Genomic DNA, 23727 nt, shown 5'->3' with positions numbered 1-23727 from the left:
TCGCTACCAAGAAGAAGATAAGTTGGAGCGCATAGCCAACAAAGGCATACCGCTATCGCTACCAAGAATAGGATAAGGAAAGTCGGAGCGCCCGGCGATGAGTCATCAAAGAAACGCCGCTATCGCTACTAAGAAGCCATCTCTCCGGGACTTAACCGTCGCAATCTTTACCAGGAACAGATTGTCTCCGGTACTTCCCCGGCATACCTCTCTTGCCATTGGCTAAGCCGCATCGCCCGATGGGAGGAGCGAGCCACATTTTACGGTATATAAACCCTGCACCCGGCACGGAACGGCAGTGTGATCCGCCGAAAGTTGTTCCAGTCAATCAGTTCTAATCCAGCAATCAACCAGCTATTACTACGGAGTTCCTGAAGACAACGAGACATAGCCGCCATTTTGGTGAGGCATAGCCACCATTTCGGACCGAGGTACCGAGGCTCCTCAGATCTTCAGACTCAGAGGGAAGAACACAGTAGCGAAGTGTACCATAGCAAGGCACATTAGACATTGTCTAACCTTGTGAGTATTTAAGCCAGTTCACATATCCCTAAATAGTAAGCGCGACGGGCACTCATTATATTTAATCATTATATTTAATTATCCAATATTAACTCAATCTTACATTACATTTCAAACTCTGAATTTTGAACATAGACATAAGCCATATATTACTCTGCGCTTCCGATATTATTTCAATCTACGATTTGCATCTGCACACGTCTGCGTTATAATCGTCGATTTATTCAATATTCTATCCAATACTATTCAATACTATTTAATCAATTTCGCATACTTATTTGATTTATTATAATAAATATACTTATGTATTTTATTGTATTACTGCTTACTTATATATGTATGTAACCCTGTATCCTACCACATATTAGCGAATTGAATGCCGCTAATTCTTCTGTACACATTAGAAACTATATCCTGTCAGAAGGTACATTCGCAAGTCATCTCTGAGGTACACGTTTAGTAAAGTGAACGTCGCATTAGCCTATTAAGACAAGGACCAGAGAACCCGGCCTAGCCGGATGAACACCTATCTCTCTATCGCTTTTTACGCTTTTATTACCTTGCATTTTCCAATAGTTGCGAATAATTTACCAAACCGAATGACAGAGGTCTTGATAATTACTAAGAATTATTACTTCAATATTTAAGACTTAAATCTTTGACGCATGAAAGTACAAGTATTAATATTCTTGATATAGATATTAATACACGTACTAAGATTCCTTTCCTATTCCACATTATTACCAATTCTCTTTCAGTATCGTTTAATTACAATTATAATTGACACAACGCTTAATTAATTAACAGGTGAAGGGCATTTTCGTATAGATTAACCTTTCATCTCGTCTCTAAATCTTTAACACGTAAATCACGACTTAAACGTGAGTCACACTCAATTACCTTTGATTATTTAACTATCTCAGTTCTATAAAACATATTATTCATATAAATTTATTTAACCATTAGATGGTCTCTCCCTTCCGAAGGAAGAATCAAATTGATCGTGACGAGCAACGTCTCCATAGACTACGCGAACGTAGAACAAGAAGACCCTTGAATCTTAACATTCAAATTTATCCAACGCGAATAATCGTACGATCCCCTTCTCCAGACGTATACTCGCCAATTAACAATATCCCCCCTTACATTGATTATTCTCATCCGCAATTTCCGGAGCCTTTGTGGCGTTACTGCAGCATTAACTATAGCATTTTTACATCTACACTTACACCACATATACACTTACACCTTATACGTTTTTACACCTTCGTTACTATGTTACAGACCATTTGTTTATTAAACAAATACATCTTTTATTGCTTTCACCTTTTTATTGTAATTTCTCATTGATAACACGTATTAATAAAAGTTCTTAAAAAAGTTATCGTTTGTGGACAAATATTACTACATTTTGGTGACCCCGACGTGATCAGTGATCAACACAGGAATATTCTCTTGAGCGGGAAATTCAATTTCTGAATTTTTGAAAAATTTCTATACGTGGTCAAGAATCTTCGGACTTGGATTTCCGGATCGTTTCTTTTCGTCATCGGAATATCAATCGAGATGCCTTTGGATAGATCTCCTCCTAGAACTGAGACAACTAACTCTACTGTTCCGTCTACTTCAACTGCTTTGACATCTTCGAAAGAGAACATTTTAAATCAGGTGGGATCGGAAATTTTTAATTCACCCTCTGGAAATATGCAACAGCAATCTGGTGAGTCCATTCAGATCCATTCTAATGAATTTCGTCTGGTAAAACTTCCCACATTCTGGCACAAGCAACCTAAATTGTGGTTTGCTCAAGTCGAAAGCGAATTTTTGGTATTTCGTATACGTTCCGAAGAAATAAAATATAGTACTGTTATCCGTCATCTCGATGAAAAGGCATTAATTGTCGTTTCGGGAATTGTTGAAAATCCACCCGAAAATGATAAATATAACGCTTTAAAATCGGCGCTCATTAATCGCTTCACGGATTCAGAAGAAAAACGCTTACGTCAATTATTAGCCGGAATTGAATTGAATGATAAAAAACCAACGGAGCTTTTACGAGAGATACGCCAATTATCCGGTGGATCTTTAGCGGATAATATTTTACATTCACTTTGGCTTCAACGTTTGCCATACAAAGTTCAAGCGACTTTAGCTGTTGTTGAGGACGTACCCTTAATCAAGCTAGCTGAACTCGCTGATAAAATAGTCGAACGTGATACCGGGTATCAAATAACCGAAGTAAATACTTCTTTAAAATCAAAGCAATCGGATCTTGCCGATTTAGAAAAAAGAATTGCTGCGCTGGAAGTTTTTCGTCGTCGCGGTAGATCTTTTAGTCGATCTCGAAGTAAAACAAGATTAAGATCTAATTCAAAAGATAAAAAGTCGGATTCTAAGGAACAAATTTGTTTTTATCACAAGAAATTTGGAGATAAAGCAAAGAAATGTACAATTCCTTGTACTAAGTCAAAAACTCTTTGTCTCACTGATTCAACGGAAAACTAGAGATACCGTTGAAGATAGAGGCAACTCGCAACGGTTTACCTTGTCATCGCCTCGTTATTTTTGACAAGTCGTCTAATTTACAATTTCTTGTTGACACTGGTGCTGACATTTCTTTGCTTCCCAAGAAAATATTATACAAACCGTTATCAACCAATTTAAAACTTTTTGCTGCTAACGGAACACACATTGATACTTATGGATCTAAAACTCTTTCCGTGGATCTTGGTCTCAGGAGAATTTTCCGTTGGAAATTTTGCGTGGCGGACATACAACGTCCCATTTTAGGCGCAGATTTCCTCGGACATTTTAATCTCCTTGTAGATGTTAAAAACAAACGTCTAATTGATTCCTTAACAGGTCTTAAAAACTGTGGAAAGATACAAGAAGTTTTGCAATTATCAATTTGTACCACATCTCCAGATTCTTCTTTTCACAAGATTTTAGCAGAATTTCAAGGACTTACTCATTTTGCCCCTCTTTCATCGGTAAACTCACATGGAATTGAACATCGGATTGTTACGGAAGGTCCTCCGAAATTTGCAATTCCCAGAAGACTTTCTCCGGAGAAACTGAAGTATGCTAAAGAAGAATTTAAATTCATGATGGACCAAGGTATTTGTAGACCATCATGCAGTACGTGGGCAGCACCTTTACATATGGTTCCAAAAAAGGAAAATGTATGGAGACTTTGTGGAGATTATCGTGCGTTAAATTCGGTCACTGTCCCTGATCGATATCCATTGCCTCACATACAGGATTTCACTGCGGAGCTCTACGGTAAGAATATCTTTTCTAAGATTGATATGGTTAAAGCGTACTATCAAGTACCCGTTGCAAAGGAAGATATTCCTAAGACCGCTGTAACTACACCTTTTGGACTTTTCGAATTTTTGGTTATGCCTTTTGGTCTTCGTAACGCAGCTCAAACTTTTCAGAGGTTTATGAATATATTGTTAAATGATTTAGATTTTGCATTTTGCTATCTTGATGATATTCTCATAGCTTCTAGAGATGAGTCAGAACACATAGCTCATTTGCGGATTGTTTTTGATCGTCTACAGAAAGCTGGATTGTCACTTAATGTTTCCAAATGTCTTTTTGGTCAAAAAGAAATTACTTTTCTCGGATATCTTGTCTCTAATCAAGGAATCAAACCTACAGAACAAAAAGTCAAATCAATTATCGACTATCCCAAACCTAAGACAATACATGATTTAAGAAGATTTATTGGTATTATTAATTATTATCGTCGTTGCCTTAAAAATGCAGCTGAACATCAAGCATTACTTACAAACTTTTTGAAGGACAGTCGCAAGAGAGATAGGAGAACTATTCCTTGGTCTATGGAGACAGAAGCAGCTTTTCAGAATTGCAAAGAAGAACTTCTCCGTGTGACTACTCTCTCTCATCCTGCTCCTCAAGTTCCTTTGATTCTTACTTGTGATGCTTCTGATTTCGCTGTAGGAGCATCACTTGAACAATCAATTGAAAATGTCAATAAACCAATTGCATTCTTTTCTAAAAAACTTGATAAAACTCAAAAGAACTACAGTACTTACGATAGAGAACTTTTAAGCATTTATTTAGCAATTAAATATTTCAGATATTTGCTTGAGGGACGACAACTCATTATTAGGACAGATCACAAACCTTTAATTTATGCTTTTCTTCAGAAACCTGACAAAGCTTCACCTAGACAAATTAGGCAACTGGATCTTATTGCTCAATTCTCTACTAATATTGTCCACATTTCAGGCAAGTTAAATTCTGTAGCTGATGCTTTATCAAGAATTGAATCAGTTTCAATGCCAATCATTGTCTCTCTGGAAGAATTAGCAGAATTTCAAAAGGATGATGAAGAACTTCAAGATCTCCTTTCTTTGAACTCTTCACTTCAATTAAGGAAACTTATGCTTACTGGTTCATCTGTACCTATATATTGTGACTGTTCCTCTGAGTTAATTCGTCCATATGTTCCTAAACCTCTTCGTAAGAGAATTTTTGATGTAGTTCATGGCCTCGCACATCCCAGCGGTAGAACTACAGCTAAACAACTTCTACAGAAATTTATTTGGCCGTCATTGAATAAAGACGTTAAAGAGTGGTCTCGCTCTTGCCTACCTTGTCAACGTTCCAAAATTTCAAGACATACAAAAAATGTCCCTGTTAAAATTGCGGTTCCTGATCAGCGTTTTCAACATGTTCATTTGGATTTAATAGGCCCTCTTCCTTCTTGTCAAGATTTCCGTTATTGCTTAACAATAATAGATCGATTCTCGAGGTGGCCTGAAGCTATTCCACTTAAAGAAATAACTGCTGAAACAGTTTCGACAGCTTTCTATTTTCATTGGGTGGCTAGATATGGATCTCCTATAACTATTACTACAGATCAAGGCCCACAATTTGAAGCATCTCTCTTTAAAGCATTAACTAATTTGATTGGATGTGATCGCAAGAGAACTTCTGCTTATCATCCAGCTTCAAACGGAATTCTGGAGAGATGGCATAGGACTGTTAAGACTGCAATTATGTGTCATCAGACGAAGAATTGGTTGGAATCTTTACCTACTGTTCTTCTTGGTCTTCGTTCGTGTTTTAAAGAAGATTTGAAAACTTCACCTGCTGAATTACTCTATGGAACTACTCTTCGGATTCCTGGTGAATTCTTTATTGAGGAAGATTTTCCAGCAGATCCTGAAATATTTTTAGAGAAACATAGAATACATATGAGGAATATTAGATCTTCTCCTACCCATCATCACTCCAAAAAATCACCTTTTGTACACAAAAATCTTTACGATTGTACTCATGTTTGGCTTCGTGAAGATGATGTTAAGAAATCTCTTCAAGCACCTTATTCTGGTCCTTTTCTTGTTAACAAACGAATTTCTGATTTTTTGTTTACTATTGACATTTCAGGAAAATTGGTCAACGTCTCAACGGAACGTCTGAAACCAGCCTTTTTTCCCAAGGAAGATTCTTCTGTTCTTCATTCATCCTCTTCGAGTACTTCGTCTACATCTACATCTACAACCACATCTGTTGTACCATCAGTTGTACCTGCAGTTCCTACAACCACATCAGTCATGGATGATCATAGTACTTCTTCTACTGCTTCTTTCGGAAAACCACTACGAACTTACCCAGCTAAGAAGAAAGTCCATTTCGCAACGTAGTCGTCGCTTGGGGGGGAGTACTGTGGCGTTACTGCAGCATTAACTATAGCATTTTTACATCTACACTTACACCACATATACACTTACACCTTATACGTTTTTACACCTTCGTTACTATGTTACAGACCATTTGTTTATTAAACAAATACATCTTTTATTGCTTTCACTTTTTATTTTAATTTCTCATTGATACCACGTTTTAATAAAAGCTCTTAAAAAAGTTATCGTTTGTGGACAAATATTACTACACCTTCACCGTTAAAATCAAACACGTTAATAACGAACCCTAATCATCAATTCTTACCCGATCCTGAATATTATATCCCGGATCAAAACCAACCAATTACATCGCCAGAGTACGATCCCATTTTACAATTTAACAACGAACAAACCTTTCACATTCTCAACGAGGACACTGCCAGTCTCACTCACGACGTCAATAACGTCATCCCTGAGGAAGCGCAAGATAACTTCACTTCTTTCATAACTTACCTCAACCAGCCTAACAATCGCGGAACTGGAGCTCAGTCATATTGTAACTCAATTTCAAGCTCCCCACGAACCACGTCAGGACCAATAAATTTTATATCAATAGAAAGGTTTTATAAATGAATAAATGACATTATACTTGTAAAATATCTTTATTTATCGACCCGACCCGTCAGGTTCCTTCTCTGTCCGATACTCTCAATCAAATCTCAAGCTCTCGGCTTCCCTGGGTATAGCCGGCCTAGCAGGTTGCCCATAAAACAAATAGAGAGCAGCTTCTTAAACGTCCACCGAGGTAGACGCGAGAGAAGACCGTCTTGTGCAAAAAGTAATTTATCGCCAGATGAATTATTGGACGTAACAATCTCTCCGCGTCTTCGTCGCGTCCGGCGTCTTCTGTGCTTTGCAGTTTAAGTGTGTGCGCGACCGGGGTGTCCTGTGACCTGTAACAAACAAAATGGGCATGGATAAATTGATCGACGCTCAACATGAACTTCACGTGCGTATATTACGTAGTGTCGACAATTTACGAAAAATTGGGGCGGCCAAGCTGAACGTGGACACCATCCAAGCTGCGATCCGCTTCCTGGACGACAAGTGGACCAGATTTCAGGAGCTGCACGAGGAGCTCCGCGACAAATACTGGAAGGAGATAAAGGAAGATGAGTACACCTCCGACGACCTTCCAAGCAAGGTCGAAACGGCGTATTACACGCAACGCTCCGAACTCGCCGAGATGGAGGAAAGGCTTTCCAAGCCGTCGGAAGCTGACACCTCCGAGAAGGCTCGAGGAAGCGCGCCGTCCTGCAAGACCCTGCCACGCATCAATCTGCCTCAATTCAGTGGCAAGTTCGAGGATTGGCCAAGCTTCCGGGACCTGTTCTGCTCCATTATCCTCGGGGATCCATCCTTGACTAAGATCGAGCAGCTGCACTATCTCAGGACAAGTGTCAAGGGCGACGCGGAGCAGCTCATTCGGAACTTGCCCTCTACGGAAGACAACCTGGAACAGGCATGGGACATGCTGACGACATATTTCGAGAACAAGCGCCTCCTCGTGCGTTCCTACCTGACGACCTTCACATCGCTGCCGAGGATGAAGGCTTTCTTGCCCGACGGCATCCGTCGAATCTTCCACGGCGTACTCACCACAGTCGGCGCTCTGAAGGGCATCGGGCGTCCGATAAGCGACTGCACCGACCTTTTTGTGCACCTGGTCGTCGAACTGCTGGACGCCGAAACTGGACGCGAGTGGGAGAGTTCGCTCGGCAAGTCTGCCGAGCCGCCGTCGTACGACACGCTCCGGGAGTTCCTGCAAGAGCAGCTGATGACCTTGGAGGTCCTCCAGTCCACCAGGCCCGGACCATCTGGCAAGCCCTTGGAGAAGTCCAACCGCGCCGCTCGCACAAGCCACGTGGGGAGCAAGGAATCAGACCCGAGCCGCAGCTGTCCGCTCTGTAAGAAGGATCACTTCATCGCGTACTGTGAGCTGTACAAGAGAAAAACAGTGGCTGAAAAAAAGGAGGCAATCAATGCTCACTAACGGTGCTGGAACTGCCTGGGTCGGCATCTCCTTGCTGATTGCACGTCCTCCAAGGTGTGCATGAAGTGCTCTGGCAAGCACCATTCGTCTCTTCACGACACCTTCACCGTTGTGGCTCTGCCTGCTGCCGGACCATCTTCCGCGGTGACGACCCACGTGGCCAGGCGACCGCCGGTGAAATGCCGATCAGCGCTTCTGGCAACCGCGCGCGTGCTGGTGGCTGATCGCGCGGGCACTCGCTACGACGTCCGCGCCCTGATTGACCCGGGTTCGAAGACATCACTGATCGCGGAATCTCTGGCACAACGCCTTCGCCTGCCGCGGACTCCCTCCTCAGTGGCCATCTTCGGAGTAGGTGGCATCCAGTCAGGCGTCTCTCGAGGGCAAACAGCGATCACCATCTTTTCGCGCGACGGGCATTTCGCGCTCGCCGCTTCGCCTCTCGTGCTGCCGCGCCTAACCGTGTACGGCGGCATTCCTGAGGGAGAAGCACGCTCATGGCCGCACCTTGAGGACCTCGACCTCGCTGATCCTGAATTCCACCGCCAGGATCCCGTGGAACTACTGCTCGGTGCGGACGTGTACCTGGATCTCGCCATGCCGGAAGGTCTTCGTAGAGGAGGGCCGCAGGAGCCAGGAGCGCTGCTGACGCGCTTCGGATGGGTGCTGTTGGGCGCCATTGGGACCTGCCACATCACGAATCCCGTGTCGTCGTTGCAATGTACCACAATAGAGGACCTTGCCGAGCTGGTGCGTCGTTTTTGGGAAACGGAGGAGCCTCCCCGTGCCGTCCTTCCGCTGACCGCTGACGAGCAGGAGTGCGAGGACCACTTCTTGCGCACCCATCAACGACTATCAGACGGCCGCTATCAGGTGCGGCTCCCGCTGCGATCGAGGTTGCCGGACCTAAGCTCCACCCGTCGCGCCGCATCACGTCTCCTCGACGTCATGAGGCGTCGCTTCGACCGCGACAACAACTTCGGGGTGCTGTACCGCGACTTCATGCGCGAGTACATCACCCTCGGGCATATGACGCTCGTTGCCTCCACTGTGGCTTCACCAGGTGATCGGATCAATTTCTTGCCGCATCATGGGGTGCTGCGGACTTCGGCTGCCGGTTCCAAGATTCGCGTCGTCTTCAACGGATCAGCTCGCACGTGCGCCGGGGCGTCTCTCAACGGTGTGCTGCACTCTGGACCTAACTTGCTGCCGTCTCTCGCTGATGTCTTGACTCGATGGCGGCGGCACCGGTACGTCTTCATGGCCGACGTTCAAATGATGTACCGGCAAATTCAGCTTCATCCGGACGATCGAGACCTACAACAGATCCTGTGGGCAGAGAACAACGGGGTCAGCGAGTACCGGCTAAATACGGTCACGTATGGCTTGGCGAGCGCACCATACCTCGCCATACGAGTGCTGCGGCAGCTTGCGTCAGACGAAGCCAACCGTTTCCCGCTCGGTGCCGACGTCCTGCAGCATGACGTGTATGTGGACGACATACTCACCGGAGCTGCTGACCTGGACTATGCTTGTTGCCTCCTGGGACAAGTGACCTCGCTCTGCATGGCGGGCGGCTTTCCGCTGAGAAAGTGGGCCTCTAACGATAACCGCCTCCTGGAGTTCATCCCTGTCGAGCATCAACTAGGCACGACGACCGGCGCGAGGTTATCTGCAGACGAGCATTCGGTGCTGGGTCTTTGCTGGAATCCGCACGAAGACACCTTCTCGTTGTCTGTCCGGCTGACTCCATCGGCCCCACCTACCAAGCGGACCGTGCTGGCGCAGACCGCTCGCCTGTTCGACCCGCTGGGCTGGCTAGCACCAATCCTCGTGCGTGCAAAGTTGCTGATCCAGTCGGCGTGACTGCAGCAGTTCGAGTGGGACGCACCGCTATCACGCGAGGACACCGTCGCATGGACAGCCCTCGAGGAGGAATTGCCGGTGCTGGAAAAGATCAGACTGCCACGTTGGCTGCACAGCAACACTCCACGCAGCCCCGTGGAGCTCCACGGCTTCTCGGATGCCTCCGAACGGGCTTACGCTGCTGTGGTCTACAGCAGGGTGGAGGATGGCGGACTGCCCCGCATCAACCTGGTGGTCGCCAAGAGCAGAGTGGCCCCGTTGAAGCGTGTATCGCTGCCGAGACTAGAACTCTGCGGAGCGGCTCTGCTGTCAAAGCTAGCAGAACATGTGCGGCTCTCCTTGGGTCTGGAGAGGTCGGCGGTCACCCTCTGGACGGATTCTACGGTGACACTTGGCTGGAAACGCGGACACCCTGCAAAGTGGAATACGTACGTAGCCAACCGCGTCGCTGAAATTCACCGCGACAACCAGGATGCAAGATGGCGGCACGTACCTGGCAAGTGTAGCATTCATCATCCACACCTTTCATTTACACTCTACACTTTTATTACACCTTACACTTTTCACTGCACTTTTACACTTTTTTACATCTTTATACATTTGTAATAACTTCAATTCATTAATATACATAATGTTTTTAAGAAAAATCAATATTTCCATAACAACACATTCATTCATTTATTTGTTACATATTAATTCTTTTTGTTCTTTCGCTTTATACTTTCAATGAATAAACATTACTTTTTCAAAGATCTGGTGAATTTATTTATAAGTCGCTACATTTTTGGTGACCCCGACGTGATATTAAACCCGACGTGATATTAAACCCGACGTGATATTAAAGCCGACGTGATATTAAAGCCGACGCATTTTAAAGGCTGATGCGGAATAAGTGCCAAGTGATCGTCGTATTTGAAGTCTGCGAAATATTATCATCGCTTGGAAGAATTGCTGGATATTCTGATTTTAAGAGATTCATTCTCCGGATCTTTGAAACATCAGAGGCGGATTAGTCCTTCACGGAAATTCTCAAATCATTTTATCGGATTCCTGGAACAAGAGGAAAATGCCAATCGATAGATCACCAGTTAGACCCTGTTCGGATACACAGATTGATATGGATTTGGCGAGCGGATCAAATCAGGTTGGATCAGAAAATATTAATATTTTACCTTCTCAAACTAGACATCAGGTGAGTGATCCTATGTTACAAATTCACTCAAATGAGTTTCGTTTATTAAAACTACCGACTTTCTGGCATAAACAACCTAAACTCTGGTTTGCTTCTATTGAAAGTGAGTTTACGGTTTATCGAATTCGATCAGATGATATTAAATATAGTTCTGTCATTCGTCATCTTGATGAACAAGCCTTAGTAAACATATCTGAAGTCATTGAAAATCCACCTAAAACAGATAAATATAATTATTTAAAGAAAATATTAATAAATCGCTTTACGGATTCAGAGGAAAAACGTTTGAGACAAATATTAGCTGGAATTGAACTTAATGATAAAAAGCCTTCGGAATTACTTCGAGAAATTCGTCATTTATCTGGAGGATCTTTAGCAGATAGTGTTTTGCAAATGATTTGGCTTCAACGCTTACCACATAGAATTCAAACGACTTTAGCCGTAGTAGAGGATGTTCCTCTTGTTAAACTTGCGGAATTAGCCGATAAAATTGCTGATCGGGACGGCAGTTTGCAAGTCGCGGAAGTTTCCAATAATACAAGTAATAAATCTTCGGATTTCGCGGATTTGCTACGAAGAATCGAAGCTCTTGAAGTTTCTCGTCGTCGAGATCGTTCCAAAAGCCGGTCTAGAGAGAATAGAAGATTTAGATCGTTATCGCGTAAGAAAGACAAATCAAATAAAGATATTAAAGATACATCAATTTGTTTTTACCATAAGAAGTTTGGTGATAAGGCTAAACGATGTACTTTACCTTGTTCTATGTCCAAAACATTCTTGGCTTCACAGGAAAACTAAAAACGCCGCTTAAGACTGAGGCTGCTTACGACGGTGTTTCTAACAATCGCCTCATTATTTTCGACAGACATTCAAATTTGAATTTTCTTGTCGATACGGGCGCTGATATATCGTTGTTACCTAAAAAGGTTTTATTGAAGCCGTGGCATACTAATTTAAAACTTTTTGCCGCAAATGGTACTCAAATTAATACTTACGGTTCTAAAACTTTAATTTTGAACCTCGGTTTAAGGAGAGAATTCAAATGGAAATTTTGTGTCGCGGATATTCAACGTCCTATTTTAGGCGCCGATTTCCTTTGTCATTTTAATCTCCTAATTGACATTAAAAACAAGAAATTGATTGATAATGTTACCGGTCTTACGAATACTGGAAAAATTCAAGAAGTTGCACATTTGTCAATTTTTACCACATCTCCTGATTCTGTGTACCACAAATTTTTAACCGAATTTCCAGAACTCACCCGTTTTTCTCCAATTTCCTCGGTAAAAACACATGGTGTTGAACATCATATCGTTACGGAAGGTTTTCCTAAATTTTCGATTCCCAGAAGACTTACTCCTGAGAAACTTAAATGTGCCAAGGAAGAATTCAAGTCTATGATGGAGCAAGGAATTTGCAGACCTTCAAGCAGCTCCTGGGCAGCCCCTCTACATATGGTACCTAAAAAGGAACAAAATTCTTGGAGACTGTGTGGTGATTATCGTGCACTCAATTCAGTGACTATCCCGGATCGTTATCCCTTACCTCATATTCAAGATTTTTCTTCTTCACTTTTTGGTAAGAATATCTTTTCTAAAATCGACTTAGTTAAAGCGTACTATCAAGTACCCGTCGCTAAAGAAGATATTCACAAAACAGCTGTCACTACTCCATTTGGGCTTTTTGAATTTGTCGTAATGCCTTTCGGTTTACGAAACGCAGCCCAAACTTTTCAACGGCTCATGAACTCTTTACTTAATGATTTGAGTTTTGCCTTTTGTTATCTTGATGACATTCTTATTGCTTCTAAAGATGAGAAAGAACATTTTGCTCACTTACGCATTATTTTTGATCGTCTTCAACAAGCTGGAATGACAATCAATGTCGCTAAATGTCTTTTCGGTCAAAGCGAGATTTCTTTTCTTGGTTACTTAGTTTCTAACCAAGGAGTTAAACCTACATCCGAAAAAGTGAAATCAATTATTGATTATCCTAAACCTAAGACACTTCATGAATTACGCAGATTCTTAGGAATTATCAATTATTATCGTCGCTGTCTCAAGGATGCTGCAAATCATCAAGCTCTGTTAACAGAATATTTAAAGGACAGTCGCAAGAGGGATAGAAGAATTATTTCTTGGACTAAAGAAGCGGAATTAGCTTTCGAGTCATGTAAAGAAGAACTTTTACAAGTTACTACCCTTTCTCATCCTGCTCCTCATGCTCCTCTTATTTTAACTTGTGATGCTTCTGACTTTGCTGTTGGTGCATCACTTGAACAGTCTATTGATGACGATATCAAACCAATAGCATTTTTCTCAAAGAAACTAGACAAAGCTCAAAGAAATTATAGCACTTATGATAGAGAACTTCTTAGCATTTATTTGGCTATTAAACATTTCAGGCATTTTGTTGAAGGAAGACAACTGTTTATCAGAACTGATCATAAACCTTTGATTTTTGCTTTCCGTCAGAAATTGGATAAAGCGTCACCAAGACAGATCAGACAATTGGACTTTATTGCTCAATTCTCTACAAATATTACCTATATTTCTGGAAAAATGAATTCAGTTGCTGATGCTCTGTCAAGAATTGAATCTATTTCAATGCCTATTATAGTTTCTTTAGAAGAACTTGCTAATTATCAGAAAGAAGATGAAGAACTTCAAGTTTTACTTTCTTCAAATTCTTCACTTCTGTTGAAGAAACTTATTCTTTCAGGATCAACCATACCTATTTATTGTGATTGCTCTTCGGAATTAATTCGTCCATATGTTCCTAAACTCTTACGCAAGAGAATTTTTGATGTTGTTCATGGACTCGCTCACCCCAGCGGCAGATTGACATGTAAACAATTACTACTGAAATTCATTTGGCCTTCTTTGAAGAAAGATGTGAAGGAATGGACTCGAACTTGTCTTCCATGTCAACGTGCGAAGATTTCAAGACACACCAAGAATTCTCCAATTAAGATTGCAATTCCTGATCAACGCTTTCAGCATGTGCATTTAGACATTGTTGGACCACTTCCTATTTGTCAAAATTACCGTTATTGTCTTACTATGATTGATCGTTTTTCCAGATGGCCTGAAGCTGTTCCTATTTCTGAGATTTCTGCTGAAACTATTTCTACAACATTTTATTCACATTGGGTAGCACGTTTTGGTTCTCCTATCAGCATTACAACAGATCAAGGTCCTCAGTTTGAAGCAGCTTTATTCAAAGCTTTAACAAACCTAATTGGATGTCAAAGGATTAGAACTTCTGCTTATCATCCTGCTTCAAATGGAATTCTGGAAAGATGGCATAGAACTTTGAAAGCAGCGATTATGTGCCACGAAACAACCAACTGGGTAGAATCTTTACCTTCAGTTCTTTTGGGATTACGTTCGTGTTTCAAAGAAGATTTAAAAGCTTCACCTGCAGAACTTCTTTATGGATCCACTCTTCGTATTCCTGGAGAATTTTTCATTGAAGAAGATTTTCCTGCAGATCCTGAAATCTTTCTTGAAAAACACAGGATTCATATGAGGAATATCAGATCATCTCCTACAAGTCATCATTGCAAAAGATCACCTTTTGTTCACAAGAATCTTTTTGATTGTACTCATGTTTGGATTAGAGAAAATACTGTTAGGAAGTCACTACAACCTCCTTATTCTGGCCCTTTTCCTATTGAGAAACGTATCTCTGATCATTTATTTGCAGTTAATGTTTCAGGAAGAGTTGTCAATATTTCGACAGAACGTCTCAAGCCAGCCTTCATTCCTAGAACTTCAGATTCTACTGAACTTTCTACCAGATCTTCAGCTCCTGTTCCTGCTATTTCAACTCCTGTTCCTGCTATTTCAACTCCTGTTCCTGCTACTTCAGCTCCTGTTCCTGCTACTTCAGCTCCTGTTTCTGCTACTTCAAATCCTTCTTCTTCTTCTACTGTTGGAAAAGCTTTACGCACCTACCCACCAAAGAAGAAGAAAGTCCATTTCGCAACGAATATCGTCACTTGGGGGGGAGTACTGTAGCATTCATCATCCACACCTTTCATTTACACTCTACACTTTTATTACACCTTACACTTTTCACTGCACTTTTACACTTTTTTACATCTTTATACATTTGTAATAACTTCAATTCATTAATATACATAATGTTTTTAAGAAAAATCAATATTTCCATAACAACACATTCATTCATTTATTTGTTACATATTAATTCTTTTTGTTCTTTCGCTTTATACTTTCAATGAATAAACATTATTTTTTCAAAGATCTGGTGAATTTATTTATAAGTCGCTACACAAGGAGAACCCTGCAGACTGTGCCTCCCGAGGGGTGTCACCGAAGGAGCTCCTGGAACATCATCTATGGTGGCGAGGGCCGGAATATCTCCGCCATCACGCGGACTTTTGGCCGAAGGACGTCAAGCTCTTGGAGACGGCCGACTTACCGGAGCAGAGACCGTTCCGATGCCATGCAGCCGCCGAGGAACGAGAAGCTGAGGAGCTCTGCCGCTTTTCCTGCCTTCGTCGCCTGCTTCGCGTGTCCGCCTGGATCTGGCGCTGGAGGGCACGAGGGCGTCACTCAGCAGACAGCGAAGCTGTGTCGGCCTCCTTGGAACCTGAGGAGCTGGAGGCCGCTCTATCTAAATGGATCCAGGTAGCTCAGGAGTCGAGCTACCATGCCGAGCTGCAAAACGTCCGTGCTGAAAGGACGCTGCCTGCCCGGAGCTCACTCCGCAAGCTGGTTCCCATATTGGACGACGAGGGCACCCTGCGAGTCAGCGGGCGTCTGAAACACGCAATTTTGGATGCCGATCAACGTCATCCTGCCATCCTACCGCCGCAGTCTCACCTGACGCACCTGGTGGTTGACGCCGCCCACAGGCGAACACTTCACGGCGGAGTCCAGGCCACCTTGGCTCATATCAGGCAGCGTTTTTGGATTTCGCGAGGACGTCAAGTGGTTCGCAGCCACATTCACAGTTGCCCCCCATGCATCCGATGGCGGGCGGCCACTCCACGGCCGAAGATGGGCGACCTGCCAAAGCGCGCGTCACTCCGAGCCGCCCATTTCAGCACACCGGCGTGGACCTCGCCGGCCCGGTGTGGCTTCGAACGACGAGAGGCCGAGGACACAAGGCCTACAAGGGTTTTTTGGTGGTATTCGTTTGTTTTAGCTCCCGCGCCGTACATCTTGAAGCTGTCAGCGACTACACCGCCGAGGCCTTCTTAGCGGCCTTTCGTCGGTTCGTGTCCCGACGAGGGTTGTGCACAGTCGTGTATAGCGACTGCGGCACTAATTTTGTGGGCGCGGACCGACAGCTTAAGGCCCTTTTCAAGGCTGCTGGCCGTGAGATCCAGACCATTGTTGGGCACCTGGCAGACCGAGGAGTGCGGTGGAGCTTCAATCCACCGGCAGCTCCACATTTTGGCGGCCTGCGGGAAGCGGCGGTCAAGGCGGTTAAACACCACCTGAGACGCACCATCGGCGAGGCCAGACTGACCTTTGAGGAACTGTCGACGTTCCTCACAGAGGTTAAAGCCTGCCTCAATTCTAGGCCGCTCGAAGCCTTGACGGATGACCCTGACGACCTCCGTGCCCTGACGCCTAAGCATTTCCTGGTGGGAAGCCCTCTCCTCGCCATCCCGGAGCCGTCACTCCTGGACGCATCAGCCAACCGGCTGAATCGGTGGCGTCTCCTGCAGCAGATGCGGGATCACCTGTGGCAGCGGTGGACCCGCGAGTATCTACAGCACCTCAGCCCGCGGCCCAAATGGTGGGCCACTCGTGGAGCTATTCTCGAGGGCCAGTTGTGTCTGGTCAAGGGCGAGAATACCCCGCCGTGCCGGTGGCCGCTTGCTCGGATCACGCGCGTGCAACCCGGCATGAACGGGGAGATACGCGTGGTGGATGTCCGCACGTCCGTTGGCGAGTTAACCCGGCCAGTGGTTAAAATCGTACCACTGCCGACGGCTGCCGCCAAGGACCCAGAGCCACCCGCGTAAACCCCGTGCCGCGAGTTCCGTCGCGACTGTATATACTGTAAATAATAATCAAACGCATCATTATTCTTGTTCGTCGTCAAAAAACTGTAAAACATTGAGTCGTATACTCACTCTCGTCTCGCGCATCGTATTCTCCGCTGCATCTCAATGCTTCCTCCGTTTTAGCACCTCGAATAGACAAAATCGTTTGTCGCTCGTCGCGACGAGGCGAGCGGAATGTTGCGGATGAGAGAGAGAGAGAGAGAGAGAGAGAGAGAGAGAGAGAGAGAGAGAGAGAGAGAGAGAGAGAGAAAGAGAGAGTGTGTATGTGTGTGAGTGCATGTACGCATGCAGTGTGGAAAAGTGATATTTTTCAATATCAAATTCGGCGCGTCAATTTGCGCTAATCGCAAGGCACAAATCGCGCTGCGCGCGTTTCGCGCGCCAAACGCCTTCGGCTGTCGCCAGCCCGTTTACGCGGGCTGGCCAAACAAAAACAGAAAAGGGAAAACAGTTTTGTCCTCCGACACTCTAGAGGATTCCACATCATTACATTGCAAAATTACAAGTTCGGTAATTTTACATTGGAATCTTCTCGAAGGTCGGCAGGATAAAGCTGTTTTCCCGCGCGTCCTATTCTCACTCGCTTTGTCGCAGCTCGCACGCACAGACCGAGAGTTTCTTCGTTACGTTTTTCACAAAGTTCCGTGGTATCGCACTTCTCGCGAATACTTTATTCCTTGTCGATTGCACTTTTTGCAATCCGTGTATTTTTTTTATCACGCCACCTGTGCGCGACTCTCATTTCTTGTAGATAGTGAAAAATACAGTGCCGTTCTCATTAACCTTGTCTCCCTTCTTTTTTTGGTGTCGTTGTGCTGTGCTCCTTAGGTAATATCAATATTCACTCGCACACCGGTTCGCACTTCGCGTTGCCGCGAATTCGCACAGTTACTTTAAAAAATATATATATAATGTAAAAAAAATTTATAACAATTGAACTTCATAAATATTGAATAAGAATATAATCTATATATATATAAACATATATACACACACGCGCGCGCGCACACACACACACACACATATATATTTATATATATACAGAGTATCCCAAAAAGATCGGAACACTGAAAAATTTCGAAAAGTATACGTTTTACAGAAAAAAGTTTTAGACAAAAGTTGTGAAAAATCTATTTATTGATCTGATCAGTTTGACCTTGGACAGTGTTACCAAGGTCAGAATAAAGTCCCCCCCGTCGACCACCACCTTGCCGTGGTGGGGGGGCTCACCCTTCGCAAGGGAATAGCCTTGCGAGGGGTGCCAAGAGTGGTCGGTACCTCTCGAGGTACACTGCTCCCGGTCCGGGGGGCACGCCCTCCGTCTCTGGGGGCTCTCCTTCGGGGGGTGGAAGATTTCCATTCCCTGGGGAGACGGGGCCCACTTCCCCGTTAGAGCTTCGGCTTGTATGTGGTAAGGGATGGCGACCCGGAATTCAAACGCCCGGTGGCATGGCACCGTTAGGAGAAGGGACTGCACGGCTCTTCGGCGCTTCCCTTCCCACCATGCTCTGTGGCCCGACACGCCTGTCGGGTAGGCGGCTTTTGCCGCCCGGGGTTTCTCCCCCCTCCGTCCTGGGGGGGGCTCGTTTCGGGGTTTCATCTGGGGGGTTGGGGGGGTGGGCGTCGGCGGCGGGGGCCGCAGTGGAGGGTGCCGCACGCGATTACCCGAGGGGCTCTGCCCGGAGGGTTTCCCGAGGGGCTTTGCCCGGAGGGGGTCGCGCCGGCGGAGGGGTCAACATGGTCACCCGAGGGGCTTTGCTCGGAGGGTTGTCCCAAGGGGCTTTGCCCGGAGGAGGCGATGTTGATCGATCCTTGGGGCCTGTTCGTGGAACGGTTCCTGAGGACAGGGAGGTGCCTCAGAGTGCTGGTTGGGGGTCTCCAGGCTGGGTAGCCTGGGTCCCCGTCCCAGCGTCCCTGGGGTAGGCCGCACCCAGGCCGCTCGGACGTTTCCGAGGCAGGGCTGGGTCGGCGGAGACGGCCACGCGTGGTCACCCAAGGGGCGTAGCCCGGAGGGTTTACCCAAGGGGCACTGCCCGGAGGGGGCCACGCGGGTCGGCCGTCGAGGCCGCTCGGACATATTCCGAGGCGGGGCTCGACGGCGAGAGGGAAGCCGCAGAGTGCTGGCTGGAGAGCGTGCTCTCGTTCCAGCGTCCCTGCGACTAGCCATCCTCGGGCCGCTCGGACGTTTCCGAATCCGGGCCAAGGGTGGCGGTGAAGGCGAGTCGCGGTTACCCAAGGGGCATAGCCCGGAGGGGTTACCCAAGGGGCATAGCCCGGAGGGTGCCGCGGCCCGCCTGCCGCCGGGGCCGCTCGGACGTTTCCGAGGCAGGGCCCGGCGGCGAGAGAGGTTATCCCCGGTCGGTCGGGACCGTTTCCCCTTCCGAACCGACCGACCGGAGAGGCGCTTGCCCCTAGTCGAAAGCCTTCGACGAGGGGCGCCCACATATGCTGGTCGCCACGGCGTGTAGGGCAGGGCCGGGGAGCGGCGACCCTGTTCAAAGCGTCCGTGGAGCCCCCCGGGTGGCGCCGCCCGTCACGGTGCCCGCGTTGTCGGAGGCGCGGGACCCCTGAAAGCCCGTGTGGGCGTCAAATCCCACACGGGTGTGTAAGAGGCTCGGGGTCAGGCGGGGTGCGGTATCCCCCCGGCCAATGATGTACGTCCTCTCCCCGGGGGAACTCGGGGCCCGGTCTTGAGGTGTGGCCGGTCATGTTTCGGGGCACCTTTTGGCCGGTGGGGGTATACCCTGGGGGACAGGAGCCGTGACGGGAGAGTGGGATTAACTAAGATGAATAGTGACTCAAACAACATTAATGATAACAAGGACGGAGCCAATGCGCAGAAGGACGTGCAGGAGGTGCGTGGGAAATACACCCACACCCACGAAGAAGAGATGTATCTTTGGCAGGGGGAGGTACTCAAATCAGCCATGATACCGCTGATAGACTGTGTCAAATATGACTCAAATAACAGCCTCTCTTCAACATGCTCGAAAAGATCGAGCCAAAAGAAGGGCAAGGTGGGTCCTGCACAAAGACGCCAGAAGGCCATAATGGAGCGGGAAAAGGCGAGAACTGGAGCGCTCGCCCAATGGAGGAAGATATCAGAAGCCGTTACCGGAACTGACACCGAGATAGACACAGATATTCTATCGTGTGAAGAGGAAGGCAATACCAAAATGCCTGCAACAAACAAAAATGATGATGAAAATATCATTATTTTTAATGAGGAAAAATTTTCTGCCCTCCGCACCAAGCCATACATGTTAGCACAGGAGCAGAAAGGTAAGAACAAAGCCAAGGAGGAACAGGCACTAATACAAATGCCTACACCCAGCCCGGCATTACCACCGATACCGGCACCTAGGAAAAGAGGTCGGCCAGTAACCACTGGCGAATATGAAAAGGTGAAAACTGCAAAGGCTGCGAAAGAGGCATTGCGGAATGAAGAGGAAGAAGCGCGCCTAGAAAAGGAGATCCTGGATCCCTTGCAGGAGCCACACCCGGGAAAGTCGTATTACGACTTCCTGGAGAGAATAAAGGAGAAGGGGGAGGAATTTTACATGAAAACAACCCACGACCTAGAGGCTATTGCCTCAGAGAAGGCGGCGGCGATTTACAAAGTAGCCGCGGTATCCAGGAATATAAAAGGTCCTTTGGTAAAACATGCCAAAAATGCAGCCGCAGATATGTGCGCGGTTGCAACGACACTGGCTCTAAAGGCGCAGAACCCGACAGAAACCCCGGTCGAAAGTCAACTGAAGGAACTACGCCTTCAAGTTCAACAACTGATAATGGAAAAGCAGCAGCTCGAGAGGGCACTGGAGCGAGCAAACAGAGCTAAACACCGCCCAAAACCATACCTGGACACATCGGAAGAGGAATGCGAACCGCCCAGCGAAGACAGCGTGGGGAAAAGGATAAAAACAAGGAAAAGGATTGGCGGAGCCCTACTTCCACCTAGGGGTGGGGGGGTCCCGTCAACCCAGGGAACCAGGACTGACAGGGAAACCTCACTTCCACCCAGGGGTGGAGAGGCCTCCCAGATAGAGGACATTGAGATGCGGGGGATCTCGCCTCCACCAAATGATGGGGAGATCCCGAGCACCTCAGGACTAGGAAGGAGGGGAACAAAGGGCTCGAGTGACGAGAGGAATGGATGTCGGCGAGGGGGAGATGCATCCATATACCCACAACCCAGTGAGAGCCCCACACAAACCGAATGGGACTGTGTATATTAAAAAAGAGAATAAGGAATACATAGTCCCACGGAAATGAGAAAGAAGAGGAAGAAAACAAGGAAAGGGAAAAATTCATGGCCATGGTGGCCATGATCGAGGGAGTGGTCGTGAGGGAGCTGGACAAAAGATTGGGATGTCCAGCTCCCTCACTCAGGGAAACCCTCAAGCATGGAGGAGGGGGCGGCGTGCAGGCGCGACAGTCAACAGAAGCCCGCCGCCACTAAGCCAACCATTAAAGCTATGGAGGTCGTGAGAAAGACGGTCAAAGTGGTACCCGCTACTACACTAAATCCGCCTTCTAACGCGGCAACCAAAAGGATCACTGGACCAGCCAACAAGGAGGCGCAAAGGAGCAAGAGGGAAGCTCTACTTCCACAAAAGCAGAAGGGGAAAACAGCTGCACCTATAAACACGGAAAAGAAGGGAGGGGCACCCACACCACAGGCCCCCCCCAAGACTACAAGCCTCTTCAAAACCACCAAACAAGGAGACGAGCGCCTCCTAGAGTAAAGTGGTATCCAGGAAGGAGAGGAGGGCAAGAACAACAGCGGACAGGAGGGAGAGCGCCGCGGCAAATATAAGAGAGAGGGGAGGCAGAACAACCAAAACAGGTACGAACTCCCCCCCTTCTCAAAAAACACCGGCGCAGACATCCGCCAAAAGGAGCAGGAAGGAGCCCAGGAGAGCGGCCGTGACCATCACGTGCCCTCCCGGCACTTATGAGGAAACTCTCCGGGAGGCGCGGATGAAAGCGGACCTCAAGGGCCTGGGAATAGAGGGGGCCAATGTGAGAAAAGGAGCATCAGGCTCCTATATTCTCGAGATTTCCGGGCCCGACGGGAAAGAAAAGGCGGATAAACTTGCCCTCGAGCTGAAGAGGGTGCTAGCAAACAAGGAGGGCGTGAAAATACAGCGCCCGACCAAAATGGCGGAGCTTAGATTTCGGGGGTTGGACGAGTCTATACGGACCCCCGAAGTCCGAGAAGCAATTGCCAGAAATGGCAATTGCGAGGAAGTCGACGTACACACCGGGGAAATAAAAAAAACCCCCGGTGGTATGGGAATCGTGTGGGTTCGCTGTCCACTAAGGGCAGCAAACCTGATCATGAAAACAGGGACGGTGAAGATAGGATGGGCGATTGCGCGCGCGGAACTGCTGGAGGCCAGACCCCTCCAGTGCTACAAGTGCCTGGAGAGGGGCCACGTGCGCGCGCGATGCCCCAACAACACCGACCGCAGCGGTAGATGCTACCGCTGCAGCACGGAGGGACACACAGCGAGGAACTGCGTAGCCGACATGAGATGCCCGGTGTGCGCGGATAAAGGGCTGCCCGCGAACCATAGAGCGGGCGGCAAAGCGTGCACGCCGGTGCACAAAGGGATAAGGGGCATCCCGCTCAACAAGGTAGCGGGACCCCCCAAAGATGCGGCCCAGATCGTCCTCACCGGCCCCCTCACAAGCTTTGCGGACGAGCCCAAACAACAAAGGACTCTCCGCTCCAGATCGAGGGGTGAGAAAAGAGGAGAAAAGGAGAAGCTCCCAACAGAAGGAGAGAGGAAAAAAAAAAGTTACAGGAGGACCTAAAAGAGGGAGACCCCACCACAATGGACACAACGGGGCCCGCGGAAGAAGCAGCGAGAAAAGATGGCCTGTAAGATACTGCAGGCCAATACTAACCACTCGGGGCCGGCTCAGGATCTCTTCGCAAAAACAATGGCGGAGAGAGACTGCGGCCTGGGGATCGTGGCGGAGCCGTACCGTGTGCCCGATAACTGGATGGGCAGTGCGGACGGCGCCGTCGCGATCGTCCAGAAGAACGCGACCAACTCTCCCCCGACAGAACTTCTAAAGTCGGAGGAGGGTATGATAACAGTAAGATGGGGGTCCACCATCGTGATTGGCGTGTATCTTCCGCCGAGTCTCAACGGAGAAGACTTCTGCGGGAGACTGCACGCCATGGAGAGGCAGATCCTAGAATATCACCCTGCCCCGATAATCGTCGCCGGGGACTTCAATGCCAAATCGGGCGTCTGGGGTTCCTCGCGCGGCGATTGGCGGGGTGATCAGGTTTTAAATTGGGCGGCGCGGTGTGGGCTCCTCCCCTGTAATAGGGGGAGAAGGCCCACATATGTCAGGAGGCAGGGGAGTC

The 23727-nt window shown here is 47.0% G+C and overlaps 3 protein-coding genes and 1 long non-coding RNA gene across 4 annotated transcripts; 3 read left to right on the top strand and 1 right to left on the bottom strand.

The window, feature by feature from the left end:
* The first annotated feature begins 7149 nt into the window (after positions 1-7149).
* Positions 7150-8235, top strand: LOC114931246 (uncharacterized). The gene has a single exon (XM_029303217.2). It carries the CDS (start codon positions 7150-7152, stop codon positions 8233-8235), a length of 1086 nt encoding a protein of 361 aa, XP_029159050.2.
* A 60-nt stretch (positions 8236-8295) lies between these two features.
* On the top strand, positions 8296-10101 carry LOC114939154 (uncharacterized). Its single transcript, XM_085480667.1, has one exon. The coding sequence runs from the start codon at positions 8296-8298 to the stop codon at positions 10099-10101; it is 1806 nt and encodes a 601-aa protein (XP_085336793.1).
* A 1177-nt stretch (positions 10102-11278) lies between these two features.
* On the bottom strand, positions 11279-14875 carry LOC146724007 (uncharacterized). Its single transcript, XR_014924248.1, has 6 exons — positions 12839-14875; positions 12555-12754; positions 12289-12460; positions 12048-12211; positions 11709-11921; positions 11279-11507 (listed from the first exon to the last, which is right to left on the bottom strand). It is a non-coding gene; the product is annotated as an uncharacterized LOC146724007 (long non-coding RNA).
* Positions 14876-14902: 27 nt separating this feature from the next.
* On the top strand, positions 14903-17297 carry LOC114933870 (uncharacterized). The gene is made up of 3 exons (XM_085480665.1): positions 14903-14977; positions 15583-16394; positions 16469-17297. The coding sequence occupies exons 1-3, from the start codon at positions 14903-14905 to the stop codon at positions 17295-17297; spliced, it is 1716 nt and encodes a 571-aa protein (XP_085336791.1).
* Positions 17298-23727: the final 6430 nt, after the last annotated feature.

Source organism: Nylanderia fulva, unplaced genomic scaffold, assembly GCF_048542155.1.
Source record: "Nylanderia fulva isolate GAGA-0341 unplaced genomic scaffold, ASM4854215v1 Scaffold155, whole genome shotgun sequence".
Taxonomy (NCBI): Eukaryota; Metazoa; Arthropoda; class Insecta; order Hymenoptera; family Formicidae; genus Nylanderia; species Nylanderia fulva.
Note: the sequence above shows the minus strand (reverse complement) of the source record. Positions and strands in the feature narration are given on the sequence as shown.